We start from the raw sequence: 15,648 nt of genomic DNA on the forward strand, positions 1-15,648 counted from the left end.
AGTTCTGACAGTGAAGCCAGCAGCCACTTGGCCAAGACTTTAAAACTACACATTAATTTTATTGGTTTTATCTGTAGTGAAAACCAGACGTAATTTCCTTGATGGGCTGATGGACTAAAGACCACTGATACACAACACAGATTAAGCATATTAAGTTCTTATTTAATAAGACAGGCTGCTACCACAGTAAAAACAGTCTGCTACATGGCTGAAAGATCGAGCTGATGTTGGGGTCATTTTATAACAGCAGCCTATGTGGATTTCTCATAAAATGTTTGAGCAAAACTTGGGCATGCCGGATACAGAAAACCTACTCAAGGCTTTCTGCATAGATTTAATGCAAAGGTTATAGTTAAAAAAAAAAAAAAGTTGTTAGATATAAGAAATTAATTGAAAACCAAAATCTGGAAAATCTTTATTTCTAAAATATGCAATACAAACAAGAACAAAAGTATGAAAATATAAACATCTTTTTTTCCCTTTTGCAAACATTTGAGATGTTAAGGCATGCAGTGTCTGACTTTCTAAAGTCAAATCTTGTGCTACTGAAGATTAAAAGGTCCCATGAAATGAAATATGGCTTGAGTGTCCCTGGGAGAGTTGTTCTGTATTACTGTTGTCCAAAAAAAAAAGTAAAAGTAAATTCTTTGTTGCATATTTTTTACGTAAAAATCCCTTTCAGATAAAGTGACAAGTTTTTCCAAATGGCTTTTCCTGCACACTGAACAAATAAAGAAAAATTCCTTCTGGTACTTTGTGATTGATTGAGGGGTGATCCAGCCAGCCCTTACAATCATCATCACATGGGATTAAAAAAAAAAAAAGAAACGAACACACCACAACAAACCACAGAGGGAAAAAAAACAAAAACATATGCTATGTAATATACACTCCATGGGACCTTTACACATTGTGGATGTTTTCTAAACACATTAGCACGTTATTACAGCAACACAGTAGACCCTGAAAGCTGTCACACCGAGTTGTCAATGCAAACAAAAAAATATATAATACTGAAAGTTAATACTGTTTGTCAGTCATACCTTTATCATTTAACCACTCTATCAAATGCGAGCCAGCCATAATCAACATGAAATGAAATATCCGCTGAGCAAATTATGCATAGCTCACTCTGACATATTAGTTTCACTTGAATGCATTCATCTACCAGTAACAAAAAAACAACAAAAAAAAAGAAGTCTCAGGGCCTCATCAAGCTTTGTGATGTTGCCCACAATATCCTACATTCAGAGTCAGGGAATGTATTGACTATCCTATTGGTTGATAAAACAGAGAAATGTCATTTTGGAAGAATCAGCTGCAAACAGCCCTTCTGGTTGGTCTAAAAGGAATTAGCATTGTAGTTAGAAATGTGACAAAGGCACATGCTGGTGTTCAATCAGAACGATGCCTGCAGCACAGATGTGTGTTCACAAACATTCACACACAGTTGCACAACAACTTTGACCAGAGTTTCTTTGGTATTAAGAGGTGTTGTAGGCTTGTTGGTGTGAGAAGCTGATTTGGTATTAAACCGTTCAGTTGTTATGTCCTATAGGTCACAGCTGAGTCTGATATTACAGTTCACCATTTGAAATAATGGCGCATTAGTTACTTTTTTCTTTGCAGTCAGTTAAAAGCACAGGTCAAAATATTCTCAGTTGATTGTCAACCACTTAAGGGCAATTCCCCAAAAGAGGGAAATCAAATTTTAAATAAATTATAACTGTGGTACGTCTACGTAACAATATACCCACGAGAGTGGAACAGAAAGTATAAGACTGTTAACTTACAGCATCATGTCGTCATTAAAAACACAACCAACGCTTAAAAGGATCAAGTATTAGAGGCAAGTTATTTTTTGTTAGCCCTTGGACTGAAATAGATGAACTCACCGAGGGCAGGGGAGGGTTTTGAGCTACAGGCAGGCTTGAAACTGAAAGTTAAGTCAGTTGAGGGAAGCAGAAGCTAAACCATTTGGGTTTTCCTTTGTCCTCATTGTAATAAAATTAAATTCCAGTCCTCTTTCCGGCAGCAACTAGGCATGAAAGCTGAGCCCGTGAGATGCTGCAGAGGCAAAAAGGGGCTACTGCAAGGTTCCTCCGTCAAGGTTATTGAGTTATGCAGTTTTCTCCCATGTCCTGTGCATAACGGTCCAGTATAACAGTGCGCAGTTCCTCAACATCACGACGGAGCTGTTGGGCTTCAGCCAACTTCTTCTGCAGTACGTCAGGATCCATCCAGTCTTCATTCTGCTGTGCCACTGCTGGTGGTGCTGGAAACGACAAAAAATAACTGGTACCACATCCAATCCCTGTTTCATAGCATATTAGAACATTAAAAAAAAGAAAAAGACCGAAACGCAGTAATCTTTTTTTTTTTTTTTTTTTTTTTCGCAGTTTATCCATTTATTTTGTCAGTTTTTTCACCATTGCATAAATCAAATAAATGTGCTTTAGGCATGCTTTTTAAAGAAAAAAATCTTTTACAAAATTACAAGGTAGAAATATTTTTTGAACATGAACAACTGAACATTTTTTAATTTCCCAGCATTTTTAAATATTCCAGAAGACATTATACCAACAAGGCACAATAACTTAAAATAAATAAGCAAAATTATTTTTTTGGCCATCTTTGAGTTTACATTAGGCCTATAACTGACTGTTGAAAAATTGTAACATAGTCCTTAAAACAAAAAAAATGCATTTAATAAATTAAAGTGCATTGTAAAAAAAGTGCAAAAGAAGTGGATAAAACAAAAACAAAGAAAAAGAAAATCAATCCCTTTCCCATACAAGTATTAATATGGGAAAGGGATTTATCCTCTCTATTTTATTTTATCCACCTCCCCTGCGTCATCTGAACATGCCGTGTAATCTTGAGGTAATGCTTACCAGTGAGACCAAGCAGCAGAGAGAGGTTGGGGTTTTGTCCTTGGGCTCGCTGGGTCAGAATGCTGCACAGGGAGCGCAGGTCGCTGAGGCAGGAAGCAATCTCCAAGTGCAGTCTTTGTGTGAGATGAGCTCCTGCTGGCTGTAGCAGAGAAGAGGCCTGGTTGCTGCTTCTCTGCTCCGGATCGTTCATCCGCTCCTGCAGCGTCAGATTCTGCTCCATCAGTTCCTGGTTCTGGGCCGACAGCTACAACAGTAATCAGCATCAGTGTTAGAAACCGACTGGTCCAGCGGCATCAAGAAGTCACAGTCATTATGTCCTTTTTTTCCCCGGACTCAGTCCATCTCACCTCTTTCATGGCTGTGTGGAGCTCCAGCACATTCTGCTCTTTGGCCAACACCTCCTCTCTGAGAGCCTGAGAGCTGCTGTCTTCCTGAGATATTTGAGCCTCCAACGCCTGCAGACATGTGAAGGCTTATGAATGTTAATACTCTGAAAAAGAACAAGAGCCCACACAATCACTCAAATTCACTGTGAAAAGACCTGAATCTGGGAGCCAAGCTGTTCCATCATTCGATGTTGCTTCTCAATAACCTACAAAAAGAAGAATTTGGCTTTAAAACGAGATACAACTTAACTTTTAGTCACAAAAGAGATCTTGGCAATCTCGTTTTGGGAAATTAAACAGAATTTCTTGAGGTATTTTAACATTAATGCTTTTAGCCATATTGCCACCTTTTTGAGTCTCTGCTGCTCCTCTCTTAAAGAACTGTTCTCCCCTCTGAGTTTCTCAATATCCAAACAGGGCAGTCTGGCTCCATCCTCAAGGCCTTGTTTCACCCGCTGTTGCATACTAATGACAAAAATAAAAACACAAAACAGTCATTATGCAGCAGTCTTACGGCGTCTTTGTACACGGGGAGAAAGGGGGATTCACATGCCTACATGGAGGATGGCACACAGTGTACATACTCAGTAATGGTCGTCAGTAGGTCTCTCTCCCTGCGTTTTTGCTCCTCCAGCTGCGTGTCTTTGTCCCGCAGTTGGGAGCGCATCGTCTCCAGGCTGGCTTCCAGGTCTCTTACTTTCCCTTGTAGCTGGTCAGCCTGCTCTTCAGCTTCTAAGAGCTAATTCAAACGACACAATACACTTACACTTACACATATTGACCAAAATATAACGAAACAGCCTCAGAGTAAAACTGCTGGACTCGTCTTACCTGCTTATTCTGTCTCTGGTAGTCCTCCATGGTTGGCAGGTCAGCAAGGTAGCGCTCCAGAGTTTCAATACGCTGCTGGTTCTCCCTCTTCAGCTCGGCTTCCTTTTGACATTTCTTCTTTAGGTTGTTGATGTGCTTGTCCCGACTGCGTATCTGTGCACATTATTTAGAAAATAAAAACTCAGCCAAATAAAGACCTGTTTGAAAAACCTTTTAACCAAAAGCTGGACTCAGAAGAAAGGCTTCCTCTTATCTTGCTCAGTCAAAGTGAAAATGAGGAAGTGAAATTGTAAAAACGCTAACAGCTGTACCTGTTATTTTAGACCAGATCTATTGGTGTACTAAACCTGGTTTATTTTAATACACAATCTGACAGATGTTCACGGTTCAAACACTACCAGTAATTTACTGAGAGAGGGGGAGGGGGAAAAAAAAGAAAAAAAAAAAAAAAAAAAAAACTCTTGAAGAGTTAAGGTTAAAAGAAAATTACAAGAGTAAAATGCAACCTTCAATCCATTAATGAAATAAGAACCAAGCACAGGTAATAATCATTATTGTAAGTTCTCAATGTATTTCCCCCCCTTGTACTTTTGTGGTTTTCTAACTTGCAAAACATGGGTTTAGTCAGATGAGTCAGATAAGCACACACCCTCTCTTCCTGTTTCTTCATCTCCTCAGCATGCCTCTCGCAGGCTTCCTTCAAACTCTCTGTGATCCGCCGTGTCTCAGCCTCGACGGCCCCCAGCCTGCGTTCTGCCTCTGCTTTCTCCAGGGCAACGCAGTCAGTGCGCTCAGTAAACTGTGCCCTCAGGAATGCATTCTCCCTCTGAGCCTCCTGCAACATCACCATGTGATATAAAGGACTCAACTGAGAGTTTTTCAAAGTGTAAAAAGCTTGTAAAGGTTAAAAACGATGAGAACCACGATTGTGGGAACTGCAACATGTTTCCACTAACCTGGAGACGCAACATACACATGTCCCCAAAAGATGCTCCTCGGCCAAGGAGGGCTCCGTGGACCTGCAACTCGCTTTCCCTCAGGCGCTGTTCCAGCTGGGTCATGTGCTGCTTTTGTCTGCATCAAATCCAGGTTCAACCATTAAAACAAGAACGATATTAGAAGAGTAACCTTCAGGTGGATATTTAAATCAAAAATGTCTCAGATTTACAACGCCACTGTACACTATAATGTAAAGATAAGCTGAGTTGTATGACAGTGAGACAAAGACTCTTTAACCCTCCCCTCTCCATGATAGTCCCGGTATGAGCAGTAAAAGCTGTTAGAAACACTTGCCTCTCAATAATAAGCTCCTTCTCTTTTAGCAGACTCTCGCTGGCTTTGACCAGAGCATCCCACTTGCCCGAGTCTGAGTGAAGCGGTGATGAGTACAAAGATGGATACTGACCCACTCCAGCATTCATTAACTGAAGTGAAAGAGATACAACCTGATAAGTTTCAATGTCACTGGCAGCTAAAGCTGAACTAAATATTGAAAACAAAAGCACAATTTGCAAAAACATCACAGTTTTGATCCCTAAAATAACTGGCACAAGGCAGGTGATGAATTTTCTTAAGCTGCAATTACTCTGGCATACAGTATATTAAACACAGTGTCAATAACAGCTAGTCAATTTCATATGATTACCTTTGATGGTTAAAATTTGGATACTAGCCCTGATCACTAAATAAAAGGTGCCATTTACTAACATTTAAAACAAAAAGAAAACAAAAACAAACCTGCTTTAAAATGGACATAAATTGCAAGCACATCTCTTTCATTTAAATATATTTTTACATGGAAAAATACCACAGGTATACAGAACAAGTTAGTTTAAGACATTTTCCAGTTACAATTTGTTTTCCAACTATAACAACTGGATAACTGAGACAAAGCAATAAACATGCTGTATTCCGTTTTGCAAATTATTCTCTCTTCTTTTTTTTTTTGTTTATTTATAAACCAGAGCCCCTTTTCATGACTTCGGCCCTCCCTAAAAGCCTAAACTCACTCATTGCCAAGCTCCCTTACATTTAGCTCTTTGGAATCAAAAAAAGGTTGAAAATAAAAATAAATAAGAAAGTAAATGTTTTGGAAACTACCGTAATAAGAATTATGATTATTTTTTTATTTAAAGAATGCATAATGGCTTAATGCCATCGTGTCAAATACTCCTAATCTAAATATTGACCAAAATTGGGTGCAATGAGGCTTTTCGTTGAACTATTCTGTCCAGTCTTAATCACTCATTAAGCTTCTTATCAGATTAGGAATGACTGAGCAGCAGATATCCAACATTTTTTTAAGCATTTTACAAAATACGAAAGGGAGGCAACAACTGCTTCATGTTAAAGAAACAGGATTTTATCAGTCCAAGTTGTATTAGACTTGTTTGAGGTCCTAATTGAGATTTTAATTTGTCTGACTGCTTTGACATTTCCCGCTTTAAAGTAGGACAAAGTGTCTGTGTGCCTTCAGGCTTCTTTTGGTGACATGTTATTTTTCCAATGTTGACCCATTTACAGTATTTTCACTTGAACTTGATTTCTGCACACATTTCAATGTCTTAAACAAGTAACTGACATGTGCATCTACTGCAATAGCTTTTACTTTTCCACAGAAAAGCTTTTCATTTACTCACAGCAGATAAAACTATTTATTTTCCAGTTAACTAGCAACATTAGAGGCTGAAATCATTAAGCTGAAATAGGTCAGAAAGAATTGAAAAATGCTCTGCAACCACAGGTTTGTTTTCAGACATCAATCTGTAGAATTATCTGTTCAGAAAAGATACTTGCCTGCATTTGTTCCATTTGGAGGCGTAGACTGTCTAGTTGCTGTTTATGCTGCCAGCTGGAGAGTTCACTACATCTGTCCTGCCGCAAAGGATCGTAACCCTTGGGGCCAGCATGTTCTCTGAGCAGAGCCTGGGTCTGCAAACTGAGAGGGTTTGCATAAACTCCAGCAGATCCGGCTGCACCAGGCTGCCCACCCCTCTGATTAGAGGCCTCAGCTGTACCAGATAGGCCAGCTCTCGCTTCAGGCAAAACCTTGTAACTGTGGTCCAGACCTGCTCTGTAGACCTCAGACATACAGTCTGGAGTGTCTCTAATCCCAGTCGTCTGTAATCTGAGCCTTACATCAGGACACAAGCCTCCCAGCAAGGCTGACTGGTTTAGTGTAGGTTCCACAGCAGGAGTGTCAAACCTCTGGCCATCGTCCACCCGCGTCTGATCTGTGGGGAAGAGCGAGTGGTCCAACCCATTGACGAGGCTCCGATAGCGGCTCAGGCAGTCTGGCTTTGGTGTAGCGAGATCACCTCCTACACCGTCCTGAGCATCCAAGTTGGGGGACGAGGCTGATTTGGAGAGGGAAGAAGACTTTGATGTGGAACCACTTGGAGTTCTTGAGCTAGAGGAAGACCTGTGGCCCTCGGTTGAGGACAAAGAGTCCTCCGGGCCAAACGGCTGGGGCTTTGAGGCCGGGGCGCCGGCCGTGGAGGGCATGACATGTGCAGTGGGTATGGGGATCTGACTGCGAATGGGTTGGAAAGAGGGGCTACTGCTGGAACTGTGGAAATCTTTGAAAAGAAAACAAAAAAGGAATATGATTAGAAATGAAGTGTCATTTCTAACAATTTAAGATACAAATGCACATTGTTAGAAGGCAGGGGTGTCCAAAGTCGGTCCTCGAGGGCCGCAGTCCTGCATGTTTTAGTTGTTTCTCTGCATCAACACACCTGATTCTAATTAACGGCCGTCACCACCTTGTCATCAAAGCCTGGATAGTTGATGACCAAGCTCCTTGTATCAAGGTTTGATAAAAAAAAAAAGGGACATATCTAAAACATGCAGGACACCGGCCCTCGAGGACCGACTTTGGACACCCCTGGAGTAAGGTATCGAAAGCATTACTGCAGGTATTTTTTTTTCTATTTTCGGTCAGTGAAATAAAGAAGAAGCAGCTGGGCTTATAAGTGGCCTACTTCAATGATGAGGTGTCACAACTGAAAGAATTAACAGGCTCCGACTGACTCAGCCTAGGGAATAGGCTTATAATAGACTTAAACCAAAGCGCAGGATTACATAAGGAAATATGTCATGCAATTCTGTCTTAATTACTGCACTATTACTACCAGTGTACATGGAAGACAATCACAACACAAGGTAAAGAATGTGTTGCAGAAGAACCGTTGACGAAAAGGTCTCTACTTTCCACTTTGCATAAAGTGTAATTATAATTCTCTTGACATACAGGGTTTAGCGCCCTCAGGTTATACAACAGAGAACACTCTGAACCCGTTCCATTAAGCATGCCAAAAAAATGTTAACCGCCTTCCCCTGGAAAGTTGAGACGTTAAAAATCGTGCTCACAAAGAACTTAAGGAAAACAGAGACCATTACAACCAACCACCAGGCATCTCCACACGCCTCAGTACACAACTGTTTGACAGCATTACAAACCTGAGAGACCTGTTGAAGTCCAACGACAGGAAGGCACTCGAATGCAAAAAAAATGCTTTTTAGCTTTGGCATGTTTTTCCTAAAACGTAACGAAGGTAACTATAGCTGTAGGACGATGTAAATCAAAACAGACTACAATCTTCTGCATTTCCAGGCAGCTTTAAAAACAACTGCTAAAGTTTAGACTGATGGCGGTGAAGCAAGCAGGCTCCCTGCCCAAAGCTTTATTGTCCTCAGTCGGACCAGCATGTACCAAGCTTCAAGCAAACGCATACAAACAGACATACACAGGAAAGGTTAGGGGGTATTTATAGCCCACCTCTCGAGTTACAGAGTGATCCGTGGGTACCGCTTATTTAAGCACCTTGCCTCCTCCCACACATCACACGTGTACATCCAAAGTCACAAACGGCATGGGAAGCTTTTACCTTGTCCAGTTTAAAATATGTCAGTAAAAAAACACATTGTGGGAAATTTTCAAAAATAAATAATTTTCAAAAATAAGGTACAGCACATAAATGTTTTAAGAACATAAATATTATTTTCTCTTATTCCAAATAAATGGAAAAGCCTGAAGGCTCTTCTGATTCATGATTGGCAGGAACAAGTCTAAACTACTATGTTCGCTCTGAAGACATTCCTGCCTTTGGAAGTGCATAGTGTATAACTAATATAGAGAGCTTGTTTGCTGTAGTTTGTTTTTAAAAACTCTGGTGTACAAAATACGAAGAAAACCCCCCCCCCCCCAAAAAAAAACAAGTTCATCTTCCCCAAAACATTAAAAATAATTTCCAACTTTGAAAGGCACAGCTATCTTTGTCATGACAAAACTAGTAGCACATTTATTCTGAACTATAAAGTTAATGTAATAGAGTCCTCCGCTGGCAAACAAAATCTAGTATTAACCTTGTGTATGTCCATGAGGTGTTCTTATGTCCTCCAAGACGTACTATACAGTGAGCAAAAGTAAGCCAATAACACTGTCTGAGGATTGCTGATATGAATCAGCAGAGCACCACCTTGCCTTGAAGAAAGGCAAGCTGAGACACCCCTTTCGTTTAATGTAAAAGGTTGAAAGTGCTGAACCGGAAGACTCGTTAGACCGGAACTATGCAGTGCTATTGCTTGCAGTGTAAGGAACTTTTGAAATGAGAAGCTGGTGCAAGCCACAAAAAGCTTCACAGATAAGATAGCAGAAACAATACGAAGATGGGAGACAACATGTTCTGTTTATGGTTGCGATGATCACAAAATTATATTCTTAAAGCTTTAAGTCCTATTCGAATAGTGAAACTATGACATTGGGAGATTTAGTTCATTTGAAAACATTACAACACCATGAGTATACACAGGTATTCTTGTAACGGTGTTGCTTCTTCTCTTATAATGCATTTTCTCTCAGTCTTGCTCTTATTCACAAAACCTGCAACCATTTGGCAAATCCTTCAGCAAATAGTTAGAGAGCAAAATAACTTCCTGACACATCTTGGTGGAAATGTGTGAAATTCAAGTAGGTTGTGCTTCTCATGTGAAAGGTATGTGGGTTCTGTGCTGGTATGAGTTAGTGTCACTGATCTTATTAGCCATTTGAGATACAAAATATGAACTTAAGAACGTCTCAGAGTCCAGAACAAGGTTTAATTAACATTGGCATAATGTCACCCATTAAGAATGCTCTCAAAACCAGGTCATACTGTCCATTTCTGTTCTGGAAGTTGCAGAATATAAATGCGTTACCATTTGCCAATTTTATAATTGCCTTTTGATGTAAAATGTCCTCTAACTCTCTCCTTGATTTTCTGATAGCCATAAACTCTTCTTCAATGCTTCAATTTTTTAAGTGAGACCGGAAATGCCCAGATGTCCCCCTATGCCACCCCCTTATGTGATGTTTTGCAGTTCTCAGGTTGCCTGTATTGTTCTGTGATTCAAACATTTATAGACACAATGTTGCATTTTGTTCTTACATACTGCAAAAATTATTTTGTAGGTCTAATCATTTTTGGGAGGCAGTTTGGTTTTTTTTTGGTGTCACCATCACTCCAGGAGCTATAAACAAAACCGCTTTTATACTTTTTTTTTTTATAAATAGCACCTACTAAAACAGCAGCTACTAGAGGACATCTTAGCATAAGAGGAACCAATACCTAAAACCATGGTGTATCCAATACTGTATGTGTGTACTGTATGTTAAACATGTGATCACAACATTACAGCCAGGCACAAAAAAAAAAAAAAAAAACATGACACGAAGAAATAGTAAACGTCTATAAAGGGTCAGTCACATAAACAAGTTCCCAAAAAAGTTCTAACTCTAAAGAGCTATACCCAGACCAAAGGAGTGAAAATTTTTTTGAGCAAATATGATGATTTTCACTGGTCTTCCACCCAATGGTTGGCTGTTATGTCACTTCAGTATTCCTATCTGCAGTGCAAATGCAACCAGAGAAAAAAAAGCCCACAAAAGAATGTTAAAGCTCCCCAGTACCTCCAGTCCCCTTAACCCTCAAAGATCTCTGGAAACTGTTTGGTCCAAACATGCCTAATATTAGAACTGGCCTTAGCTTTACGTAGCAGAGCAAGAGGACAAAGGACACAACAGTGTCATCTGTTGAGGGGGTGGAGATGTAGGCGTAACCAGATTAGCATATTCATAGTTCCAAATTTGCTTGATGAATAAAAGACAGTAGTCATATCCAAAACCATTTTAAAAGGTTGTTAAGACAGTTTCTTGGAGCAAAAGCAAAAAAAGAAAAAAACGTTCATGCTGGAGTGGGTTTTTTTTGTTTCACATATGACCTTATGTCTACCCCACTATTTAATAAAATGTTACTTGCACCGTTTCATTTTAACCTGTGGCCTGTGTTTGGAAGCAACAATGATAATAAAGAATCTTGAAATCTTGATATGAATGGGCACAATAGTCACATAAACAGGCAGATCATAATATGAACAGATAAAGGGTTTGGACAAAAATCATACAGCCCTAACAATTGTCTGATAAACTTGATCACTTACAGTTTTGATCCTTGTAGGTATGTTGCCTTGCCAGCACTGAGACACTGCCAAGCCCTCTACACACTGTACCGTGTTGAGGGCTTGTCCAGCAACACTGAGCTTTTCAAGAACAAGTACAGAATCAGTTTCTTTAGAAGAAATATACCAACTCCTCAATGTATTCCTACTAAGGATATTTGTGAACAGTAGAGATTACTCAGTATGCAACATTAGCAAGGAAAGCACAAAAACATGCATCAATTTGTTGTCATCAAAAACCACCTACCTACCTTTAGTACCCGCTTTGTGAGGCTTAAATCCTACAATGTTGATTCACTTCTGACAACATTTCTCATTCAGTCTATTATTCCATAGCTTTTCCTGTGGAAACATGGACCACCCATCCCTTGTGACCATCCATTACAATTAACCCTTTAGCCCAATTTTTCCCATCCAGAATACAAGGACGGTGCATAAACAGACAAAATAAATGTTTTAGAGTAAAGGAAAAAAAATAAAGCGAGTTTAAACACCAAGGGTAAGGTTCAGTCCTCAAAGGTTTTCAGCAATGGCACCTCAACATCTCCTTTCAATAAGCAAAAAAATAAATAAAAAAAATACTGAAGCAGCATGTTGAGTCAGTTTTGGCTTGTACTTCCAACTATCTGTTTAAAACTCCCACATCAGGCCAAATAAATGTTCTCTCTCCAACAAACAGCAAAATAAATGACTCAACAAAGCCTTTGCAATTTCTGCACACAAAATATGTTGAAGCAGAGTATGCAGCATAATTTCTAACTATATTAAACAACTTTTGGCAACATTTTAGTGTACTCAAAAGACAGGGCTCATTTATTCCATCATGTGCAGGTGAAGCCTTCCAACAATCACAGATAGCCGTCAATGCAACGTTACACAACACAAACAAATGGCAGAGGAAGATCAGTCAAAGCTTCTCACCTTCTGTGCTGTCAGAGGCTGAGGTGCCGAGGCCAGTGTCGCCGCTGTCCGATGTCCCGGGCCTGCGGCCAAAGCGGCTTTGAAACTTCTCCGACACAGCTGGTGTCTGCCACTCCATGTCAGCAAACCGAGCTGATATATGTTGGAGGAAATGCACAATGGCAGCCAAGTTTACATCAACATGTTTAACGGTAGCAACATGTTTGCATTCAGACAGCTGAGAGTCAACATACCAGCTGGTTTTGATTCAAAATATCTATGTGAGGTTGTCATTCCACACAAGCCAGCGTCTCCTGAGAGAGAGAGAGAGATGGAGCAAGTGATTCAGACATGAGATGACACAGTAAAAAAAGGCACTTTATTTGACAAAATGTGAGTTATAAACAGGTTAGTTAAAATCTCTCTGCACTCTCCCCTCCTGGAGGAGCTGTACAACACCCTGTACAATCTCAGGAAAGCCAGGAAGATCATCTCTCTCACCCCGGACACTTACTCTTTGAACTGTTGCCATCAGGCAGACATTTCAGGACACTGAAATCACGCACAACCAGACTCAAGAACAGTTTCTATGCCAGAGCCAGAACTACACTCAATACTGCTACATAATCAAACTGACTTTTTCCATATGCAATACTGACCGAACCGTGCAATACCTGCCATAGAATCGTGCAATACCTGTATGTTGTCTTCCTATTTGTGTCCTTTTACAGATTATTTATTTTTATAGTAGTTGTTTTAAAATATCTATTTTTTAAACCATGCACCTTAATGAAGATTGCATCCAATGTCGTTGTACCTGTACAAATGACAATAAAGACATTCTAATTCTAAAATGCAATGCCAACTTAGTGCTGGGCGGTATGACCAAAAATTTATATCACGGTATTTTTCAAAATTATATCGGTTTCACGGTATATCACGGTATTTTTTTTTTCATGCACAACTGGATGTTGACATTTTCGAATGATTTGAAAATGAATTGCTGCAGTAAATTGGCTTAGAATGGACTATTTTACTGTCATGAGGAGGAAATATTGTAGAAAAACATTAATGTCCACACTAGTATAAATACAGGTTTGCATGGCCTCACAAAATGATGCCGTTTACAATGAGGTGGCAGCACTTATGATTGTAATGAAGTGAAGGAATCAGAATGCTTGACAGTTGTAGTCAAAATACAGAACCCTTTTATTTATCAAAATTTGCAAACAACTTGAAAAAAACTTTATAAAAATGAACTACACAATGTAAACAACCAGTGAACATTAATGTTGAGGTAAACTAAAAATATGCAACTTGCATTAATAATAATATTGCTGAAGCCCAGGCACACTTTTCAAGTTTTGAAAATAAATAAAAAACAGTTAACATTAAAGAAACGTGCATCAATGTGGACTTCTCTTGAGGTAAATATCTAAATATCTAAACTATATGAAAATATGCTAAACATTTAACGATACGAGTGAATTAGAGTTAGAAACCCGAATCAGAGATGCGCATTAGACAAACCCGCGTCTCCTTCACATTGAACTAGTTACATCACTGAAGCTGCACAAATAACCTCCACCACGGAGTGGTTTTAGATTCAACACAAATAACAACACGACCACATGTCTTACATAAGCGGCCTGCCTGGTACCCGTCTCCTCTAGTACACAGCAGCTTTGGGAAGATTGTTATTGGTGTTGAATCTCCGGAGCTTCAGCTGCGCCCGCTTGTTAAATCTGATCCATCAATAGCTGATTCATGAAGGAAAACGACTCCTTAAAACCACTCAAACCGAGTCACCACGAGCCAGTACTTAATTTAAACAATTAAAATAGTTGAAAAACTCAATAATCACTGCTACTCAGACCCGCCTCGTCTTAGCAGAAGAGTTTTTAACATTTTCACATTTTGGTCTTGATGCTCCAGTGCAGCTAATCCGCGCTAGCTAGCGGCTAACTGTCTCAACCTCTGGCGGTAACACTTCATCCTGGGAACGGCGCAACAATACGCTTTTCTCGGGGCCAAAGGAAGTGTTATCTGTACCTTGTGTTCCACATAAACGCCGACTGCTCATGTGAACCTGGGTTTGGGGTGAAGTGGTGTCGAGTGTGCAGCCTGCACCGCCGCGCTGCTCCGCCGACTGATCCCCTCTCGCGGCCGGCGACCCGACGGAAGACGCGAGGGACGCTTGTTTTAAATCACGGCGTCGCACGCCGCCCTACGGCGGGTTAGCTGAAGATACACACCTCGAGAGAGTTGTGAAAGTGTGAGAGCATTTACCGTCCTGGTGGGATGTTATTCTTTGGTAGTGAGATTTTTAGGCAACAACTTTACTACTCAAGCGTTGTGTTTTATTCGCACACAGCTGCCATTGACATATAACTATGGTCTGTCACATGACAACATTTTATTATTATGGAGAAAACAAGCTAACCTTACCACGACATACAGACAGCAAGAATATCCTAGAAGTGGGTTTCGTAAGGGCTTTAACGGGTTTAAACCTTTTTAAGAGATTGTAAAATACATTTTGGACCAAAAATATGTATTACTATTGAATTACATTTCTTGCTTGTGCTTGCTGGAGACACCAGACAACTGCAACCTCATTAGAAATTATTAGGTCCCTCACAATAAATGTTTTGTTAGGATAGTATTTTTTTATACTAAGCACTTCAAAGTAATATACTGATCTTACTACCCACATTTAAAGCACAGCAGGTTTTCCATTTGAAAGTAAACGAGTTAAATGTGTTCATTGCAAGTCTTGCAAGTGGAAGTACCACAAATGCTGACACCGCTTTTTTTCGTCTTCTCTTCCCCTTTTTTTTTTTTTTTTTAAAAGGAAATGGGACATCAAAAACACATTTGGCAAATATGACCTCTATACCCTGAATTGATTCATGGTATGCCTTTTTAAATATTAATTTGTATAATTTACCGTTATTTTGCATATAGTAAGAGTAATTGCGCATGATGACTATAATTTCAGGCTCTTGAATGTGTGCAGTAAATTGACTAAATTTTGTATATATTCATTGCATCTGTTTATACCACATTACAGGGCTTCTGAAACAAGTACCATTAAATTGCGAAATATAGTCTAACAAGTGAAAACACAATTTTTTGTA

The 15,648-nt window shown here is 39.7% G+C and overlaps 1 protein-coding gene across 2 annotated transcripts; it reads right to left on the reverse strand.

Moving 5' to 3' along the window:
- Nucleotides 1–390: 390 nt before the first annotated feature.
- On the reverse strand, nucleotides 391–14,677 carry cep85 (centrosomal protein 85). Of its 2 annotated transcripts, XM_061716480.1 has the most exons (14): nucleotides 14,561–14,677; nucleotides 12,763–12,822; nucleotides 12,530–12,661; nucleotides 6,908–7,689; nucleotides 5,405–5,535; nucleotides 5,068–5,185; nucleotides 4,761–4,946; nucleotides 4,112–4,264; nucleotides 3,865–4,019; nucleotides 3,628–3,745; nucleotides 3,436–3,486; nucleotides 3,242–3,349; nucleotides 2,895–3,138; nucleotides 391–2,275 (listed from the first exon to the last, which is right to left on the reverse strand). In XM_061716480.1, the coding sequence occupies exons 1-14, from the start codon at nucleotides 14,589–14,591 to the stop codon at nucleotides 2,112–2,114; spliced, it is 2,433 nt and encodes an 810-aa protein (XP_061572464.1). In that variant the 5' UTR covers nucleotides 14,592–14,677; the 3' UTR covers nucleotides 391–2,111. The 2 variants fall into 2 exon arrangements, with proteins under 2 accessions (XP_061572464.1, XP_061572465.1); XM_061716481.1 differs by lacking the exons at nucleotides 12,530–12,661; nucleotides 12,763–12,822; nucleotides 14,561–14,677 and adding an exon at nucleotides 8,573–9,084.
- Nucleotides 14,678–15,648: the final 971 nt, after the last annotated feature.

This window comes from Cololabis saira, chromosome 3 (assembly GCF_033807715.1).
Source record: "Cololabis saira isolate AMF1-May2022 chromosome 3, fColSai1.1, whole genome shotgun sequence".
NCBI lineage: Eukaryota > Metazoa > Chordata > Actinopteri > Beloniformes > Belonidae > Cololabis > Cololabis saira.